Consider the following 20,160-nt stretch of genomic DNA (forward strand, 5'->3'; position numbering starts at 1 on the left):
TGCACCCTCTCTAAAGCATCCACATCCTTCTGGTAATGTGGCGACCAGAACTGCACGCAGTATTCCAAATGTGGCCTAACCAAAGTCCTATACAACTGTAACATGACCTGCCGACTCTTGTGCTCAATACCCCGTCTGATGAAGGCAGGCATGCTGTATGCCTTCTTGACCACTCTATCAAGTTGCGTTGCCACCTTCAGGGTACAATGGACCTGAACTCCCAGATCTCTCTGTACATCAATTTTCCCTAGGACTCTTCCATTGACCGTATAGTCCGCTCTTGAATTAGATCTTCCAAAATGCATAACCTTGCATTTGCCTGGATTGAACTCCATCTGCCATTTCTCTGCCCATCTCTCCAATCTATGTATATTTTGCTGTATTCTCTGACAGTCCTCCTCGCTAGCTGCAACTCCACCAATCTTAGTGTCATCTGCAAACTTGCTAATCAGACCACCTATACCTTCGTCCAGATCATTTATGTATATCACAAACAACAGTGGTCCGAGCACGGATCCCTATGGAACACCACTTTCTTCATTTTGAGACCTCCCTTCCACCACTACTCTCTGTCCCCTGTTGCCCAGCCAGTTCTTTATCCATCTAGCTAGTACACCCTGAACCCCATACGACTTCATTTTTTCCATCAACCTGCCATGGAAAACTTTATCAAACATCCAGGTATATGACATCTACAGTCCTTCCCTCATCAATTAACTTTGTCACTTCCTTAAAGAATTCTATTAGGATTGTAAGACATGACCTTCCCTGCACAACCATGCTGCCTATCACTGATAAGTCTATTTTCTTCCAAATGTGAATAGATCCTATCCCTCAGTATCTTCTCCAACAGTTTGCCTACCACTGACATCAAGCTCACAGGTCTATAATTCCCTGGATTATCCCTGCTACCCTTCTTAAACAAAGGGACAACATTAGCAATTCTCCAGTGCTCTGGAACCTCACCCGTGCTCAAGGATGCTGCAAAGATATCTGTTAAGGCCCCAGCTATTTCGTCCCTTGCTTCCCTCAGTAACCTGGGATAGATCCCATCTGGACCTGGGGACTTGTCCACTTTAATGCCTTTTAGAATACCCAAAACTTCCCCCTTCCTTATGCCGACTTGACCTGGAGTATTTAAACATCTGTCACGTCCCTCTCCTTGGTGAATACCAATGAAAAGTACTCATTAAGAATCTCACCCATTTCCTCTGACTCCATGCATAAACTCCCTCTTTTGTCTTTGAGTGGGCCAATCCTTTCTCTGGTTACCTTCTTGCTCCTGAGATATGAATAAAAGACTTTGGGATTTTCCTTAACCCTGTTAGCCAAAGATATTTCATGACCCCTTTTAGCCCTCTTTATTGCGCGTTTGAGATTTGTCCTACTTTCCCGATATTCCTCCAAAGCTTCATCAGTTTTAAGTCGCCTAGATCTTATATATGCTTCCTTTTTCATCTTAGCTAGTCTCACAATTCCACCCGTCATCCATGGTTCCCTAATCTTGCCATTTCTATCCCTCATTTTCACAGGGACATGTCTGTCCTGGACTCTAATCAATCTTTCCTTAAAAGACACCCACATTTCAAATGTGGATTTACCCTTAAACAGCTACTCCCAATCCACATTCCCTAGCTCCTGCCGAATTTTGTTATACTTGGCCTTTCCCCAATTTAGCACTCTTCCTTTAGGACCACTCTCGTCTTTGTCCATGAGTATTCTAAAACTTACGGAATTGTGATCGCTATTCCCAAAGTAATCACCAACTGAAACTTCAACCACCTGGCCGGGATCATTCCCCAATACCAGGTCCAGTATGGCCCCTTCCCGAGTTGGACTGCTCTAATAAACTCTCCTGGATGCTCCTTACAAATTCTGTTCCATCTATGCCTCCAACACTACATGAGTCCCATTCAATTTTGTGGAAGTTAAAATCTCCCATCAGGACCATCCTATTGCTCTTACATTTTTCTATAATCTGTCTAGATATTTGTACCTCTACTTCATGCTCGCTTTTGGGAGGCCTGTAGTAAAGTCCCAACAATGTTACTGCACCCTTCCTATTTCTTAGCTGTACCCATATTGCCTCAGTGCTCGAATCCTCCATCGTGCCCTCCTTAATCACAGCTGTGATATCATCTCTTACCAGTAATCCAACTCCTCCATCCCTTTTACCACCCTCTCTATCCCTCCTGAAGCATCTATACCCTGGGATATTTAGTTGCCAGCCTTGCCCTTCCCTCAACCAAGTCTCAGTAATACCAATAACATCATATTCCCAGGTACTAATCCAAGCCCTAAATTCATCTGCCTTACCTGCTACACTTCTCGCATTGAATCAAATGCACCTCAGACCACCTGTCCCTTTGCGTTCATCATCTCTTCCCTGTCTACTTTTCCCCTTAGTCACATTGAGTTTATTATCTAGTACCTAACTGGCTTTAGTTGCTGCCTCTTTACTGACCTCTAACTTCCTAATCTGGTTCCCATCCAGTGGGCCATCCTTCTTTGAGGTATGTCTTCACCTTCTGGAACGTCAAACCCTTTTCAGTTTCGGCTTTGATAATGCGCAGTTTTCGCACAGAGACTGGTAGTACATCAGCAAAGGCATGGTAGCACAGTGGCTAGCACTGTTGCTTCACAGCGCCAGGTCTCAGGTTCGATTCCCGCTTGGGTCACTGTCTGTGCAGAGTCTGCGCGTTCTCCCCCTGTCTGCGTGGGTTTCCTCCGGATGCTCTGGTTTCCTCCCACAAGTCCCGAAAGACGTGCTTGTTAGGTGAATTGGACATTCTGAATTCTCCCTCTGTGTACCCAAACAGGCACCGGAGTGTGGCGACTAGGAAGTTTTCACAGTAACTTCATTGCAGTGTTAATGTAAGCCTATTTGTGACAATAATAAAAAGATTAATACAGTTTAATACAACTGAGTGGCTTGCTAGGCTCTTTCAGGGGGCTTTTAAAGGCCAACCACATTGCTGTGGGGCCTAGAGTCACATGTAGGCCAAATTAGGTAAGGTTGGCAGATCTCCAATCCAATAAAACCCGATGAGTTTTATAATAATCAGCAATGGTTTTGTGGTCAAAATTGATTTTCTATTCCAGATGTTTTATTGAATTTAAATTGAGCCATCTGCCATGGTGGGATTCGAACCCGACTCCCCCAGAGCATTACCCTAGGTCTCTGGATTACTAGTCCAGTACAATACCACTGCACCACCGCCTGGAGTTTTAACAAAGGAGTTTAACTACCACTGTGGATGCTGCTATGACCTCATCCTCACTGCTGTTATGGGAAGCACAAGCACAAGGTGGTCTTTGACAGGGGTGGCACGGTGGAATAGTGGTTAGCACTGCTGCCTCACACGCCAGAGACCTAGGTTCAATTCCAAACTCAGGTGACTGGCTGTGTGGAGTTTGCACTTTCTCCCCGTGTCTGCGTGGGTTAGCTCTGGGTGCCCCGGTTTCCTCCCACAGTCCAAAGAAGTGCAAATTAGGTGGATTGACCGTGATAAAATTGCCCTTTAGTGCCACAAAGATATGCAGATTAGGTGGGGTTATGAGGATAGGGCGGGAGGAGTCGGCCTACGTAGGGTGCTCCCTCAGAGGGTCGGTGTAGACTCACATGGTCAAATGGCCTCCTTCCGCATTGTAGGAATTCTATGGAATAAAATTACATATATGCAGTGCCTTTCACAAACTCACATTGTTCAAATGGGTGTAACAAATGGGTGCCTATGTAACCGACTAATTACACTGTGGACTTGGCTGTGGGATAAATAAGGGCCTGGGCTTCAACAGAATCCTCCTGCTCTTCTTTGTATAGTGCCATTGGAAAAGGGAAAGGCACCTCTTTTTTAACACTTCACCCAAATTCTCACATCCCTGAATTGCACTGGAGAGCCAGCTGATGTGTTTAAGTCCTGGGCCAGGACTTCAGCCCACAACCTTCTGACTCAGACAAGAGGACCTAAGACTGAGAACCTTGAGACAAAAGAGCCTAATTCCGGATCGCAAAATCTCAGATACACAAGCTTTTGTGAGCGCCACGAAGAATCCAGCACGAGTTTTAAGGATACAAAGTAATAACATTTATTTACAATAACATATATATATATATAACAGCAGCAGCAACTTCCCTTGCTGCACACTCCTTCCTGCTGGTTCCTAAACTGGCCAGCTTTATTTATACTTGGAGTTTACTAATGGTTTCTCTGCCCCCCTCATTGGGGAAGCTCATATTCCCACAGGATTGTGGGATTGTCATTAGTCCCCAGCCAATGGTAAGCAGGTAGGTTATAACATCCCTCCCCCCCCAAAGTCCAAGGAATCCACCGAAGACCCTGGCGAAGGAGGGCGTCGGACTCGTTTTGCCGCAGGCCGGACACCATTTGCACGCGGCGCTGGATCAAGCGGCGTGTAACGAGACGGAGACCGGCGCTTCCGTGATGAACGGCACAACGGTTGTACATCCACGGCTCGTGGACCCGAGGATTCCCCCTCTGATGCATCCTGTGTCTCCATCTCGGAGTCAGAGTCTGCTGCCTCCATCATGTCAGCGTCTCTACCTCCATTCGGTTCTGTAACGACCTGCGCAGGCTTCGAGTGAGGCACCAGTGGAAGATTGTGAGGACTACCTTCACTTGTCTCTGGTCTCTGCGGCTGTAGAAATGAGCTCCGGGGGCGGGGAATCTTTTGAGGGGATAGTCTTCTGGACAGAACGTGGTCTACATGTTTGCGATGGAGACGACCCTGGGCTTGCACCTGGTAAGATATAGGGCCCGTTTGGCAAAAGATTACACCGGGAACCCACTGGGCACCACCAGCAAAATTCCGAACGAACACTGGGTCACCGGGCGCAAACTGCCGAATCGGCCGATGCCGAGAAAATCCCTGTCCCTGCCGTTCTTGTGTGCGGCGTACTTTTGCGCCAATGTCAGGGAAAACCATACTAAGGTGGGTGCGAAGTCTCCGGCCCATTAGGAGTTCTGCGGGAGCTACCCCAGTCACCGCATGGGGGGTGGTCCTATACGTAAACAAAAAGCGAGCCAGTCTCGTGTCCATTGATCCGGAAGACTGCTTCTTTAGGCCTCTTTTGAATGTCTGCACTGCGCGCTGTGCCAATCCATTTGAAGCTGGGGGGTAAGGGGCAGTGCGGATATGGCGTATGCCGTTCATCTTCGTGAACCTCGCAAACTCCTCACTCGTGAATGGAGTGCCGTTATCCGTGACCAGCACCTCGGGGAGGCCATGCGTACTAAACGACAAACGCATCTTTTCAATTGTTGCGCAGGACGTTGTCCCCTGCATCTTATGCACCTCTAGCCATTTAGACTGGGCGTCAATTAATAGAAGGAACATGGATCCTTGAAAAGGGCCTGCGAAATCTGCATGCAAGCGTGCCCAAGGCCGCCCTGGCCATTCTCAGTGATGTAGGGGCGCGGCCGGCGGAAGCTTCTGATGCTCCTGGCAAATGGAGCAGTTTTGGGCCACCTTCTCAATGTCGGTAACGAGGCCTGGCCACCAGACATAACTCCGGGCCAACATTTTCATTTTGGTCACACCTGGATGCCCATTGTGCAAGTCTGTTAGTATCAGTTCCTGGCCTTTTTCCGGGACAATCACACGCGTCCCCCACAAGAGGATGCCGTCTTCCACGCTGAATTCTGACAGCTTGGAGGAAAATGCCCGCAACTCGCCTGGGAGCTGTCTATGCTGCCCACCATACAGGACTATGTGCCGAACCTTTGACAGGACTGGCTCCGTCTGGGTCCACTCATGGATCTGTGATGCCGTGACAGGCAAGGTGTCCATAAAATTTAGGGTTGCAACCACCTCACCGGTCATGGGGGTCGACATGGGGACGGTCGATAAAGGCAATCGGCTCAGTGCGTCGGCATTTGCTATCTGCGTACCTGTGCTCCAGAGAATACTCGTATGCAGCAAGCAACAAAGCCCAGCACTGGATCCGTGCGGAAGCAATGGGCGGTATTGGCTTATCCTCTCTGAAAGGTCCCAGCAGAGGCTTATGATCAGTCACGATAGTGAAATGGCGGCCATACACGTACTGGTGGAAGTGTTTCACCGCAAAAACCACTGCCAGGCCCTCCTTCTCGATCTGCGCGTACTTTTTCTCCGCTGCAGTCAATGTGCGGGAGGCGAAAGCTATCGGTCGCTCGGCCCCGTTCTCCATCTTGTGGGACAGGACGGCCCCAATACCATACGGGGATGCATCACATGTGACGAGCAAAGGCTTTCCAGGATCATAGTGGGTTAGTAACCCAGATGACGACAATTGTTGCTTTACCCGCCGGAAAGCGGTTTCTTGCGGCTGACCCCAAACCCAGGTGTGATTTTTCTTTAGCAGAAGGTGCAAAGGGGCCAGCGTAGTTGCCAGATTGGGGAGGAACTTCCCGTAATAGTTTACGAGACCGAGAAAAGAACAAAGATGCGAAGTGTCAGTCGGGGTGGGGGCCTGTTGAATCGCACGCACCTTCTCTGCAACGAGGTGCAAACCTTTGCGGTCCACCCGATAACCTAGGTAGACTACTTCCTTTGCCTGAAATATGCACTTTGTGCGACGTAAACGGACTCCAGCCTCCGAAAAGCGTCTAAGGACAGCCTCCAGATTTTCCAAATGTTCCTGCTCCGACGTCCCTGTAATCAAAACGTCATCTAAGTAGACAGCAACACATGGTAAACCTCTCAAAATGCCCTCCATAACATGTTAAAAAATTGCGCAGGCAGAGGATACTCCAAAGGGCAACCGTGTATATTCATACAGGCCCCGGTGTGTATTAATCGTTACATATGGTCGGGAGGCAGGGTCCAGCTCCAACTGCAGGTAGGCGTGACTCATATCTAATTTTGTGAATGAGAGTCCACCTGCAAGCTTCGAGTAGAGATCCTCTTGCGAGGCGTTGGATATCAGTCGAGTCGGGAAGCCGTATTCACTGTAAGTTTATAGTCGCCACACAAGCGAACTGTGGTATCTGGCTTCATTACAGGTACAATTGGTGCTGCCCAGTCAGCAAAACAGATGGGCCTGATAATACCCAAACTCTCCAAACGAGTGAGCTCCCCTTCTACCTTCTCGAGCAAGGCGTAAGGCACGGGCGCGCCCGGAAATAGCGCGGCGTGGCTCCTGGTTCGACTTGGATACGGGCTACGGCCCCTTTTATTTTCCCCAAACCAGGCTGGAATACATCTGGGTATCGTCCTAGCACCTCAGTCAACCCTTCAGAAACTGTTTGGAGGATGTGCTGCCATTGCAACCGCAAATAGCGCAACCAGTCCCGACCCAACAGGCTGGGCCCATGGCCGCGCACCACGAAAAGTGGGAAACACCCCTCCTGGCGTCCATAAACAACAGGGGTCATTGTAGTTCCTGCAATGTCCAGTGGTTCCCCCGTGTAGGTGGCCAACCTGGCCTGTGAGTCGGTTAATGTAAGAGTCTGTATACCCTGCTTGATGCGGTCGAATGTCCTCTGGGCGATCACGGAGATCGCTGCGCCAGTGTCCAACTCCATCTCAAGCGGGTGGCCATTGACCCGTACTGTCACCTTAATGCGGGCCACACGGGTAGCTGCCACACAATGCAGCTGCAGGCAGTCGTCCTCCGTCTCCACGTCCTCAGGAGTAGTCGCTGCAGGTTCATCCACATGGAAGGTACGGCCCCTGGGCTGGTCCCAGTTACGGCCCCTGGGCTGGTCACAGTTTCGGTCGGAACGACGGCGCCTCTGGCGCCCCCAGGACTGCCGTCCGTGATGGGGTCGGCGCCTACAGGTCTGACACGGACATGGCTCCTCATCCATTGGTTCTGGAGAAGGCACCCTTCGGGGAGGAATGTCCGACGGCCACTGGCTTCGGTCCGGACGTTGCCTCGCCCAAGGTACCGCAGGAGTGCGGGGGGACGTTTTCGGACGGAAGGGGTTGCGCCCCAAGGCATGCACTTCCATTCCCTGTAGCTCCTGCACTCCTCGTTCTGCATTCTCTCGGGACAATACTATTTGAATGGCCTGTTGAAAAGTCAATGTTGGCTCAGCTAACAACTTTCTCTGGGTGGCCGCATTGTTAATACCGCAAACCAAACGGTCGCGTAACATTTCTGACAAGGTCTCACTATAGTCACAGTACTCCGCAATCCGGCGTAGCCTGGATAGAAAATCGGCAAGGGATTCTCCAGGGGTTCTCTCAGCGGTATTAAACCGGTAACGCTGGACTATTGTGGACGGGGTTGGGTTAAAATGTTGCCCCACTATATTCACAAGTTCATCAAACGTTTTGGTGTCCGGCGCAGCTGGGTACGTAAGGCTCCTAATCACCCCAAATGTATGCGGGCCGCAGGCGGTGAGCAATATGACCACCTGGCGCTCGTTTTCGGTGATATTGTTTGCCCGGAAATAGTAACGCATCCGTTGTGTACACTGGTTCCAGCTTTCCAGCGCAGCATCAAAAACATCCAAACGTCCGTACAGAGGCATGGTATAATAGAAAATAACTTCCAACCTGTATCCGACAAAAATTCAGGGAGGTGGCTTCAGCAGTGTAGACAGCTATTCACTTTAACCCTCGTCAACAGTTTTGTGAGGGCCACGAAGAATCCAGCACGAGTTTTAAGGATACAAAGTAATAACATTTATTTACAATAACACACATATATATTGTATATATATATAACAGCAGCAGCAACTTCCCTTGCTGCACACTCCTTCCTGCTGGTTCCTAAACTGGCCAGCTTTATTTATACTTGAAGTTTACTAATGGTTTCTCCGCCCCCCTCATTGGGGAAGCTCATACTCCCACAGGATTGTGGGATTGTCATTAGTCCCCAGCCAATGGTAAGCAGTTAGGTTACAACACAAGCTTAATGGGTTGTGACCACGTCCTTCTGTGTCAAAGCCCGCCTAGAATCGTGGAATGTGGTCGGAGAGTATTACTGATTATGCCTTACTGACGCCACCATGTAACTGGTTATCTAACTGAAAATAACTTGCTTTTCTCCTTAATGTGAAACACCCTTGGATTCTGCTCAGTGACTGCCCACGTGAGCACAGGCGGCAGCAAAGGTTTTCACCGCATGGGAAATTTCTGGCGCAATCCTCAACTCTGCCTCTGTACTTCCGGTGACGGCGGGCGGGAGGCAGCCGCACATTGGAGGGCTCCCGTTCGGTAGTGGCATTTTCGGGGTTTAACGCCCGGTCCCAGGGGCAACAGAGGCGGCAAAAACAGGGAGAAGGCACAGTGAAGGGAAATGTCGAAAATAAGTTAAAAAACGGCCGTGAAAAAAGCGGCTGAAAGTCCGTCAGGGAGTGGAAAGGTCACCGCGGGGACGGCAAGGAAAGTGGAGGCTGGGGCACCAGGGGAAGCTGCATTGCCCACAGCTGAAGAAATGACTAAGGTGATGGCCACGGAACTTGAAAGGCAGTTCACAAAACACATGGAGGCGATGAGGAAGGAGGTGGGGGCGGTATTGAAATTGCTGGTGGAGGAGGCGATTACCCCGGCGAGGACGGCGGTGGCGAGCGCAGTGGCGGAGGTGCGGGAGCAAGGTGAGGCGCTGAAGGAAGTGGAAGAGACATTATTGCAGCACAGTGATCAACTTACCTCGATGGGGAAGGAGATGCGGAAGGTGATAGAGATCAACAAGGGTCTGCGAGCCAAAATGGACGACTTGGAAAACAGATCCAGGCGACAGAATCTGAGGATTGTGGGTCTGCCCGAAGGGGTGGAAGGCCCGAGGCCGACTGAGTATTTTGCCACTATGTTGGCGAAGCTATTGGGGGAGGGGGACGATCCCTCCGATATGAACTGGATCGGGCTCATCGGTCGTGGAGGCCTGTACCAAAGGAGAGTGAGCCGCTAAGAGTAGTGACTCTGTGTTTTCGTAGGTACAGTGTAAGGGAGAAGGTCCTGTGCTGGGCTAAGCAGAAGCGGGTGGTGCAGTGGGCGAGAGCTTGTATACGGATATACCAGGACTTTACGGTGGAGCTGGCGAGGAGGCGGGCTGCCTTCAGCCGGGTGAAGAAGGCACTGTACATCAGTAAGGTGCAGTGCGGCATAGTATACCCAACTAAGTTGAGGATGACCTACAAATCCAAAGACTTTTAATTTGGGACGGCGCAAGCAGCGGAGGAATTTGCGAAGGCAGAAGGACTGTGGCTGAATTGAGAAATGGTCATGTACCGATGCAGCCTCATGTAACTGTATTTTTTCACCATGCTGGTGTATGTGCTAAATGAGCCAACATTGTATATATTTGGACAAGGGAAGAGATGGGACTTGCACCTGCAATGATGGTTCTTTGGGGCTTGGGTGTGTATGCGGGGTTTGTGTGCTAAAGGGGATTTCTTGGTTTTCCTGGGACCGGGCAAGGGTGAAAGAGACCAGGGCAGGGGCCTCCACGCTGGCCGGTTTAAGCCGGCCAGTGAACTGGAGTGAGCTGGGGGGAGGGGCTGCGACCATCGGAGCCCGGCAGAACAGGTTCCGATGAGTCTAGCCGGGGTGGAAAGTTGGGGGGAAGGAACAGGGGTTGGGGAAGGAGTTTTATAAGAGGAAGTGGAGGGGAGGTGTCGGGGAGGGAGGGGGGGTGGGGTTTACAATTCATGGGTGTAATTTACGGTACTCTTTCGAGGATTGGATGTTGGATGGCATTGAATGTTAAGGGGGGGGGGGTGGACTCTATAGGTCAATGGTGACCATAGGCGATTCCGGATTCCTTTTTCTTTTGTTTCCTTTGTTTTTCCCACCGTGGGAGGGCTTGTTTTATTTGATGCTTATATTGTCAGGTGGGCGTTATTTGGGGTGGTGGGAGGATGGGATCGTTGTTGTTGATAAGGGGATTGACTTTGTATTTGTTACCGTTCACTGCTTGTTGGCGGGGTGTAAATTCTGAAGAAAATGTGAAAATGGAGAATACAAATATTTTACAAAAAAAACTCTGCCTCTGTAACATTAGCTGCCCCATACTGTCGCCCTCTTTAAAAGCACCCTTTGATCGGGTGATAGGAGAGAAATCAGATTTGACAGCAGTACAGGTTGGGGATGGTGGCAGCATCAGGTTATATTGCCTGACTCACGCCGTGCTCCAATTAAGAACCTACACTGGGCTGGCGGAAGCCTGTCCCTAAACACTCACCGTCCTATCAGCTCTTTGCTGGCACTTGGAGGGGGTTCTTTCTCTGAGATGCGTATAATGAAATCGTAGACCCCATTGTTTATGGGCACAGAGAAAATCGTGCCCCTGCGCACCGCACCCTCCCTTCTGCCCCTCACCCACCCCCACCTCCCCCACCACCCCCCCCCCCCCCCAAACTCCCCCTTCCCCCTTCCAAACTCCACCACCACAAAAAGAAAAGTCACTAAGAGCAATCCAGCAAAGAAAATGAAATGAAAGTTTAAAGAGACGGGTTTGTGCTGGACCCGATTATATCGAAATATGCCTCCCAGATATACCTTCACTCACTAAATCAGAACCTCACGCCAGTTTGGCTGCAGTTATACCACCTGTTTTAGAGCGCAGTGAAGCTGAAATCAGATAACTGCGCCATGAGACTCCAGCTGCTAGCTAATGAGATCTTAACAGGCACCAAGAAACCCTGGAAGAAAATTGGAGATTAAAATTTTCTCACCAAATTAGCATTGCATAAATATTTACGGGCAGATCTAAGTGCGTATTAATAATTAGTGAAAACATTTCAAATTAATGATAGCAAGCAGTTTAGAGTTTAAAATGAACGCTCTTAGGAATGGAAAACAAAACCTTTCGCACAAATGAGATCATTAGTGAGGGGAGCTGTAGGATTCACAGGGGGTTGCAGCAGGCTTTGATTCAGAGTTTGATGTGAGGGTCACTGCATTCTGGCTAAGGGTCAATGAACATGGCTATCATTACTGATTGGCTGTATTCTGATGACACCCTTGAGCACTGCAAAAGAAAGACCAAAAGGAGTTAAAATGATCCAGAGAAATGCAGAGAACAATTCCAACGACAGCTCCCATTTACAGCTGCCTGGCATTCTGTTACAGAAAGGAGTAGAGGAGAAAAAAAGGGAGACGGGAGTTGGGGGGGGGGGGGGGGCGGGGGGGGGAGGAATTCCAAACAAAGACTTGAATAATATAGCAACAATGAAAGGGACTCTTTCAATGTCCTGCTTTTATTCCACTTCAGAGAATGCAGCGGCACAAAGCAACCAACCTGAACCGTTTCTTTCTGGAGCGCGAAAGAGCCTTTGCCCATTGACCTTCTCTCGTCAACATTTTCTTCGATCCTAATCTAGGCACTGTCCAGTTAACCCTCTTTGACATGCTCTGTGTGATGAGTTCAACTCACTCTTGGTTTCAAACTGAATAAATGGTGTTAAGTTTCTCGGTGGTAGCATGAAACAATGCCCTACTTGTTGTCAGCATTGTAATTGTGCCCAGTTCACTGCCAATGTCACGTCTCGTTCCACAACCGGCACTCCTGTGGAACCAGCCCAAAGGAAGACCCTCCCAGATGACGTGATTAAGTTCACATCCTAAAAGGGCGCTTACCTGATTTTGCATCAATTTGAATGCATTCTAATGTACTTAGCAATGTTAAAGTTGAATCTTCAGACCTCACTGAATTCCCAGGTTGCACATCAGAAGTGGAGGTGGCCTGCTGCCCACCAAGCCCTGTTTCCTGAGATGCCCTTGATGAGATGCCCTTTGGAAGGCCGGGACCTGGAGGGCCACGGCCAACTCTCCAGTGGCACAGCTGTTGCCGCAACATCTTGTTCAGCCTGCTGCCCCTGAGCTGTGTCGGTATCAGCATGGGAGATTCAGAATGTCAAAGTCAATATTTTCCCGCTTCTGTAGTAGAAAGATACAACACACTTGTTAAGACAGAATAACAAGCTTCATTTTCGAAAACAACTGCATGCAGTAATGGCTGAAACTTGAAGTCAGAGAGCAGTCAACAAAACTGCTGAGTCTTTCACAAGTCCCGCGCTTTCGCGGAGAATTAGCTCAATATTTATACATTATCATTATCAAGATTGTGACAACAGTATGGTCAGGAGTTTGATCGGAAATACAAACGGAAGCATAGACCAGACCATGTTTGGTCATATCACTCGTACCATTATTTAGTCCTCGGAGGGAACATTGAAAGGTCGGAATAGACTTGTTTATTCCTGAACTTATCTTGTTTTAAATTCCTACGGCCCTGGGTTATGACGAGTTAGTTTTATCAGGAGTTGCCGAGGTCCGGTGTTTTGGAATGGCTCGACCTTCGCTGATCTTTTCAGACTTCAAGTTATGCAGAGTTGGCCTACGGCCATACTAGTCTGAAAATAGTTAGGGCAGCATTCTTTACATGGGCCTGGTGAGCTGGAATGAGTAGTTTCAGCCTTTCTTATATTATATCAAACCTTTTGACCAGTCTTCCCATTGACCAGTTTTCCCATCATGCCATTACTTAATTCATACCATATCACAAGAAGGGCTGGTCACTCCCAGGCTCTCCCGGGTGGAAGGCCCCGGGATCTGCCCCAGCAGCTCCTCTTCCCTCGGATGACTGGGTTACTCCGTGGGACGGAGTGAGTTGGAGTGAGATCCAGAAGTCTCAATGTCATCTGGTGCTGCCAGTCCCGGAGGCTTGCCATTCTCTGCACCGTGGTGTCAAACCCCTCAGCCATGTTCCTCAGGAACTGAGCCATGTCTCAGAGTTCAGCAGTCCTGGATCTGACGTCTTTCCCGGGGCTTTCTACTGCAGCCGCCACCCTTGCAGTGTTGGCCTGGGTGCCACGCGAAGCCGGCAACATCTCCTGCAACACGAGGTTTTGGGGCTCCTCCATTCGGCCTTACAGTCACAGGAATGTCACTGACAACCCCTCCTGGTTTCCCGGCTCTGCCTTTGCATCTGAAGCAGCTGAGGGTTAAACGTGTCCAGAGGCTCGACATCTGGCTGGGGCACAGCTGTGTCCTGGGATCCAGCAGACCTCCAACTATCTGATCTCTGGGACATTCCTGCCTCTACCTAATGTTCGTCAGAAGCAGTGTGATGCTGACCAGAAAGTGACCCAGAAGCCTGTCTGCAAAGTTCGCCCACCGAGGTATGTGGCTCTGCGATGGTAGATGGTGCATGTGATAGCTGTGCTGGATGGCGCTTTATCTGTGTCCCCCTCCGAGGTGCTTTTGAGGGTGGGTGGTGGGACTCTACTGGTTGACAGGCCAGGCTCTCCAGTTGATGTTCCTGCAAGGCAAGGGGCATGGTTTTAGTACATGGCCTGGTCAAGGGTTTGCACAACAAAGCAATCACTTGAATCATAGAAGCCCAACAGAGCAGAAGGAAGCCATTCAGCCCCTCAAGTCTGCACCGACCCTCTGAAAGAGCACCCAACCTAGGCCCACACCCCCGCCCTAACCCCACCTAACCTGCACATCTTTGGACACTTAAGGGGCAATTTAGCATGGCGATTCCACCTAGCCCGCACATCTTTGGACAGAGGGAGGAAACCAAAGCACCCGTAGGAAACCCACGCAGACATGGGGAGAATGTGCAAACTCCACACAGTCATCCCTGGCTGGAATTGAACCCTGTCTCAGGTACTGTGAGGCAACAGTGCTAACCACTGTGCCACCGGGCTGCCCATCGTGCTACCCACTGCACTCTTGAGACTGACATCTGGATGAAGGTGCAGTGTCTCCTCGCTTTTCTCCTGCAGGCCAACCTCACTCTCAGCGCAGGCCCACTCCTGCTCCTGTCCTGCGAGCTCTATGACCCTCTCCTCGAATGGAGTCAGGATCTCAACTCAGGCATTCCACCACCTGACCTCTCTCTCTCTTGGCGGTTGTGGGCTATCTTCTCCCGCAGGGACACTAAAGAGGGTAATGTGAGCTGGATGCCTGGTGGTTCAGTGGTCAATGACAAACTGGCATGCAAGGACACCGCGCCTAAGCAGCGAGGGGGTCTGCTGAGGACTGCGGGAGGGGATTTGAGCATGATGCCTGGAGGCCGTGTGCTGGGAAACTGAGGTGGCGGCTTGTGGGTTCCAGGTGACATTCCGGAGGTGACAGAAGGGTGGAGGGGCAATGGGAGACAGGAAGCATTTACCCTTACTGATCGGAGTAGGTTATACATCATCTTCTGACAATGCACTCCCGGCCCCTTGGTCAGTGATGCTCGATCAATAACTCCTGAGACGAGATTGGAGACAATTGAAGGCTTTATTGCACTAGATGTTTCCCCCAGCAGCGCAGGTACAGAATGCAGCTGTTGGGGAGACACAGGCTCTTATACTGGGCGGAACCAGCAGGCAGGCTTCACCAATGAAGTAGCAGTCTCAGGTACCTCCCACACCAATGGTCTTACAGCATTATTCAGGGTACCGTAATACCCCTAATACCGACTACCACAGTCAGTCTGCTGGCACCGAGCAGGGCTGCTATCATCTCCCAGGTGAAATTCATTACCTTGCTGGCAGGCTTCCTGCCAACCGAGGGTATATTGTTGCCTTGTTGCCACCCTCTCCTCCAGCATACGTGTGAGGGCCACCTATGTAAATTGAGCTGGTTTACTTGCTGCCTTCCTCCTGGCTTGAATCAGATCAAGTGCTGTGGGGCTGCTTAAATGCTGCGCCCCCTAATTGAAGTGCTGAAATGACCCCGGGGCAGGTGAATCTGACACTTCGCACCTCAGTTTTTTTCACACGGGGAAAACAACCATTTTCAAAATGCCTGAAAATTGCGGCCTGGATGGCGCCACCGAGACCAACGGGAATCGCATCAATTCCATCTCCAACAATGACACTTTGCCATTTCTTGGGAGAATTCCACCCAACATCTGGCCTCACCGTGCTTGTATTGGGCATGGCCAGTATCCAATCACTGGGAAGTACTTGCATAAATGCCCCCCCCCCCCCAACTGGAATAACGAATTAACTATCTGAGCATTGCGTGAGAAATATACCAGGAAGGTTTTGGCATCGATGGAAATGTATTCAACATGATCGCGGGCCGGGTGGGGGATGGGGGGAGGGGGGGGGGGGGGGGAGGGGGAATGTATTCAACATGGTGAGGAGGGTGGAAGAGGAGATTTCTGTTGGATTTGGATTTGTTTATTGTCACGGGTACCGAGGTGCAGTGAAAAGTATTTTTTTGCGAGCAGCTCAAACTCATCATTTGGTACATGATAAAAAATTTTAAAGAAAATACATAATCATTCATTTTGGCTAGGTCAGTATTTATTGCTAATCCCAACGTGTCTTTGAGAAGGTGGTGGTGAGCTGCAGTCCGTGTGGTGTAGGTACACCCATCGTGCTGTCGGGAGGGAATTGCAGGATTTTGAACCCAGAAGGAATGGCACAGTGATGAGTGACTTGGAGGGAAACCTCCAGGTGGGTGGTGGTGTTCCCATGTGTCGGCCGCCCTTGTCCTTCTAGGTGGCAGCGGCTGTGGAAAGGGCTGTCGAAGGAGTCTTGGTGAGTTCCTGCAGTGCATGGGTCTCATGGCTGCTACTGTGCATCGGTGGTGAATGCTTGTGGAAGGGGTGCCAATCAAGCGGGCTGCTTTGTCTTAGATGGTGTTGAGCTTCTTGAGTGCTGTTAGGGCTGCACTCATCCAGCCAAGTGGAGAGTATTCCATCATACCCCAGACTTGTGACTTGTCAGGAAGTGAGTTACTCACTGAAGGATTCCTAGCTTTTGACCTGCTCTGGTAGCCGCAGTATTTATATGGCTGGGTCCAGTTCAGTTTCTGGTCAATGGTGACCGCCAGGATGTTGATAGTGGGGGGACAGAAAGGAATGAAAATATATTAAGCCAGTAACTTTCTTTGGCCAATGTAGCTGTCTAACAATGTAATCACAGTTCCAATGACATAGCAGATAACAGTGGCTGGATTTACACATCATGGTTTAGACTTACGTGGTTACTTTTTCTGAGATTTGGTCCCTGAGTTGGCATTGCGTTGTACAGTCAGAATTTGCTCATCGTTATCATCTGCTCTTTTCCATAGGAGCGAGAAGCCAGACTTCAGACAGAGATAGACAAGTTATATAAGGAGCTGAAAGAGCAGAAGCAACTTCTCAAACAGAACTCCGATGCGATGCAGCAGCTCCAGCAGCAGTTACTGAAGGTGAGCACTCTTACCTGATGCCACCTGGCCAGGAGAATTACCACAATGAGGGTTGCATTATCAAATCTTCCCGGCCTCACCATAACCCAACTGAGAAACCACTGACTTTGCATACCTCGGAGTCAGGTGTAAATCCTTTTCCCTTTAATTACAAAATCAGTTCCAAACGTACGAACTAGGAGCAGGAGTAGGCCATTCGGCCCCTCAAACCTCCTCCGCCACTCATTAAAACCATGGCTGTGTTTCAAGTTTGACTTTCCTGTCTATCCCTGATAACCTTTGATCCCCTTGCCCAACAAAAAGCTATATACCTCCACGATTCAGTGTACTTGAGTTATGGTCCGATTTAACGGGGTTCTTGCGCCGAGAAAGACCCCGCTATTCAATGGCATTTGGCCACTTTTATTGGCTTCAATGAGGAACTCCCCATCGTGGTCACTTTAAAAAAATATAATTTAGAGTACCCAATTCATTTTTTCCAATTACGGGGCAATTTATCGTGGCCAATCCACCTACCCTACACATCTTTGGGTTGTGGGGGCGAAACCCACGCAAACACGGGGAAAATGTGCAAACTCCACACGGACAGTGACCCAGAGCCGGGATCGAACCTGGGACCTTGGTGCTGTGCTAACCACTACACCATAGTGCTGCCTGCAGTCATTCTTTAATTATTTCCTACACGACGACTTGCAGATCGGAGCGCCTTTCTAAAGACAGCCCTGATCTTTCGACCCCCCCCCCCCCCCCACCCAGCCATTGCGGCCTCTGGACCCCCCCCCCCCCCCCCCCCCCCTCCCCACTTCACCCAAAGTACCTCTTCCTTGGTCCTTGAGACGCCCCTCATCCCATCTCTAATGGGCAAGGCCCCCCCAGGTCTGGTACAGGCAACCTGGGAACGTTGGCACAGCCAGCCTGACATACTGGCAGTGCTACCCAGGCACCCTAGCGTTGCCATGGTAGAACTGTGAGGGTGGCAGGCTGGCAGTACCAAGGTGCCCAGGTACCAGGGGGAATTGCCAAGGTGCCACCATGCCCAGTGCCCGACCACCCGGAGGCCTCAAACTCCCCAGCGAGACCCCCAAAAGTGACACCACGACTGATTCACGACTTTATGAAGCAGTACTAAATGACACCCGGTTGAGGCCTCGCTGGGGGAACCTAATAGACCTAATAGGGCAGCACGGTGGTACAGTGCCTCAGAGTGCCAGAGACCCGGGTTCAATTCTGGGCTGTGTGGAGTTTACACCTTCTCCCCGTGTCTGCGTGGGTTTCCTCCGGGTGCTCAGGTTTCCTCCCACAGTCCAAACATGTGCAGGTTAGGTACATTGGCTGTGCTAAATTGCCCCTTAGTGTCCAAAGGTTGGGGAGAGTTATGAGTTAGGGCAGGGGAATTGGGTGCTGTTTCGAAGGGTCGGTGCAGACTCGAAGGGCCGAATGGTCTCCTGTAAGGATTCTATGAATCTATGGATCATTTAAATATGTGTGCCTGGATCTCGCCCAGCAAGAGCGCGATCACGATCGCGATGCAGCGCAAGATTCCATTAAATCTCGTGAGATGTTTTGAGCGTCATGAACCACGCAAGGGGCTTCTCGCGAGATTCAATGGCCTCGTCCCGACACCAATTCGGGCGCAATGAGGCCGCCAAATCGCACCCAACACTTCCACCATCTTCTGAGGCAGAGCGTTCCAAAGTTGCACAACCCTTTGTGAGAAAAGAATTCTCTTTGTCTCGGTGTTAAAAAGGCAAGCCCTAATTTTTAAATAGTGTCTCCTAATCTGGACTCACCCACAAGAGGGAACATCCTCTCTACGTCCAGGTTGTCAAACCCGTTCAGGATCTTACATACTTCAATCCCCCATTCTTCAAAACTCCAGCAGAAGAAAGCTCAGTTTGTCCAACCTTTCCTCATAAGACGACCCACTCATTCCACGTATCGGTCTATTAAACCTCCTCTGAACCGCCTCCAATACATTTACATCCTTCCTTAAATAAGGAGACCAATACTGCACACGGTTATTCAAGAAGTCTCACCAATTCCCTGTAAAACGGAACATCTGACTATGTTTGTAAAATTAGTTATAACCACTAGATGGAGCCACCAAGCATGGACTGTAAACGATCTTGAGAGAGGAAGAACTGTAAGGATGCCAGAGAGAATTGTTTTGGACACCCATCCCTTCGAAGGCATTGCACCTCAAAAGTGTCAATATAGAAGCTTTGGCACTGATTAGCAATTGCTATGTGATAACCTAAAGCAAGTAATGATGGCTTTATTGCCTCCCACTCTAAGAATGTGTAGCTCAATAGCTAACTCTCCCGGCTGGATAAAGAAATTCAGAGAGTTATTCTCAATTGCTTAAATTAATAGTAAGGAGGAGTCTCCATGTGATTAAAATTGAATGCTCTGAATTTTTGTCACCTGCACCCTTCAGAAAGCATTCAGATTCCACTGCAGTAGGCCAAATGGTCAACTTTTCCAAGATCCACACATCAACAGGAACCAACATTATGGTCCCTAATGTAACATCACCGACTGAGATTGCTACTGGTGAGCCCTTGACTGCCTACACCAGAATACACTCACATCGTTCCTCATGGAAAGTCAGGTTATTTGCACTTTTCAATGACACGTAGCACAGGACATGTAGCACAGGACATGCTACAGGGTCAGGCATCACCCATTTTTGGCCAGTGTAACTGGTTTCTAGAACCCCAAACCCATTTGTTTAGCCACTTGAGGCCATGGGAACCGCGAGAAGGACCATTGTAAGCACAGAGCCACCCTGGAGCCAAGTTCCTTTACAGATAGCTTTCTGTTCAGTGCTCCTTCCGTACAGGCACTGAGCACATGGAACTCTGCTCAAGTGCCCATTAATATGGGGAGATCCCCCCCCCCCCACCCACCCCCAACTTACCTGCTAATTATGTAGTATTTCAGTGGTCCTCAATGGTCTTCTGTGTGAACGGGCTCACATTGTGCTATGTATTGGCTGGCAATGGGCGTACAGTAAGCACATTCGGCATAAAGTAAACCAGGCACCCTTGCCCCAATAATATC

At 49.8% G+C, this 20,160-nt stretch overlaps 1 protein-coding gene across 1 annotated transcript in view; it reads left to right on the top strand.

Annotated features, from left to right (window-relative positions):
• LOC140387466 (uncharacterized) overlaps positions 1-20,160 on the top strand; it is a 193,172-nt gene that overhangs the window by 163,166 nt on the left and 9,846 nt on the right. The window contains exon 22 of the mRNA XM_072470585.1: positions 16,978-17,097. Within this exon, the coding sequence (XP_072326686.1) occupies positions 16,978-17,097 (120 nt within the window). The remainder of the gene's footprint in view (positions 1-16,977; positions 17,098-20,160) is intronic.

This window comes from Scyliorhinus torazame, chromosome 12, assembly GCF_047496885.1.
Source record: "Scyliorhinus torazame isolate Kashiwa2021f chromosome 12, sScyTor2.1, whole genome shotgun sequence".
Classification (NCBI taxonomy): domain Eukaryota; kingdom Metazoa; phylum Chordata; class Chondrichthyes; order Carcharhiniformes; family Scyliorhinidae; genus Scyliorhinus; species Scyliorhinus torazame.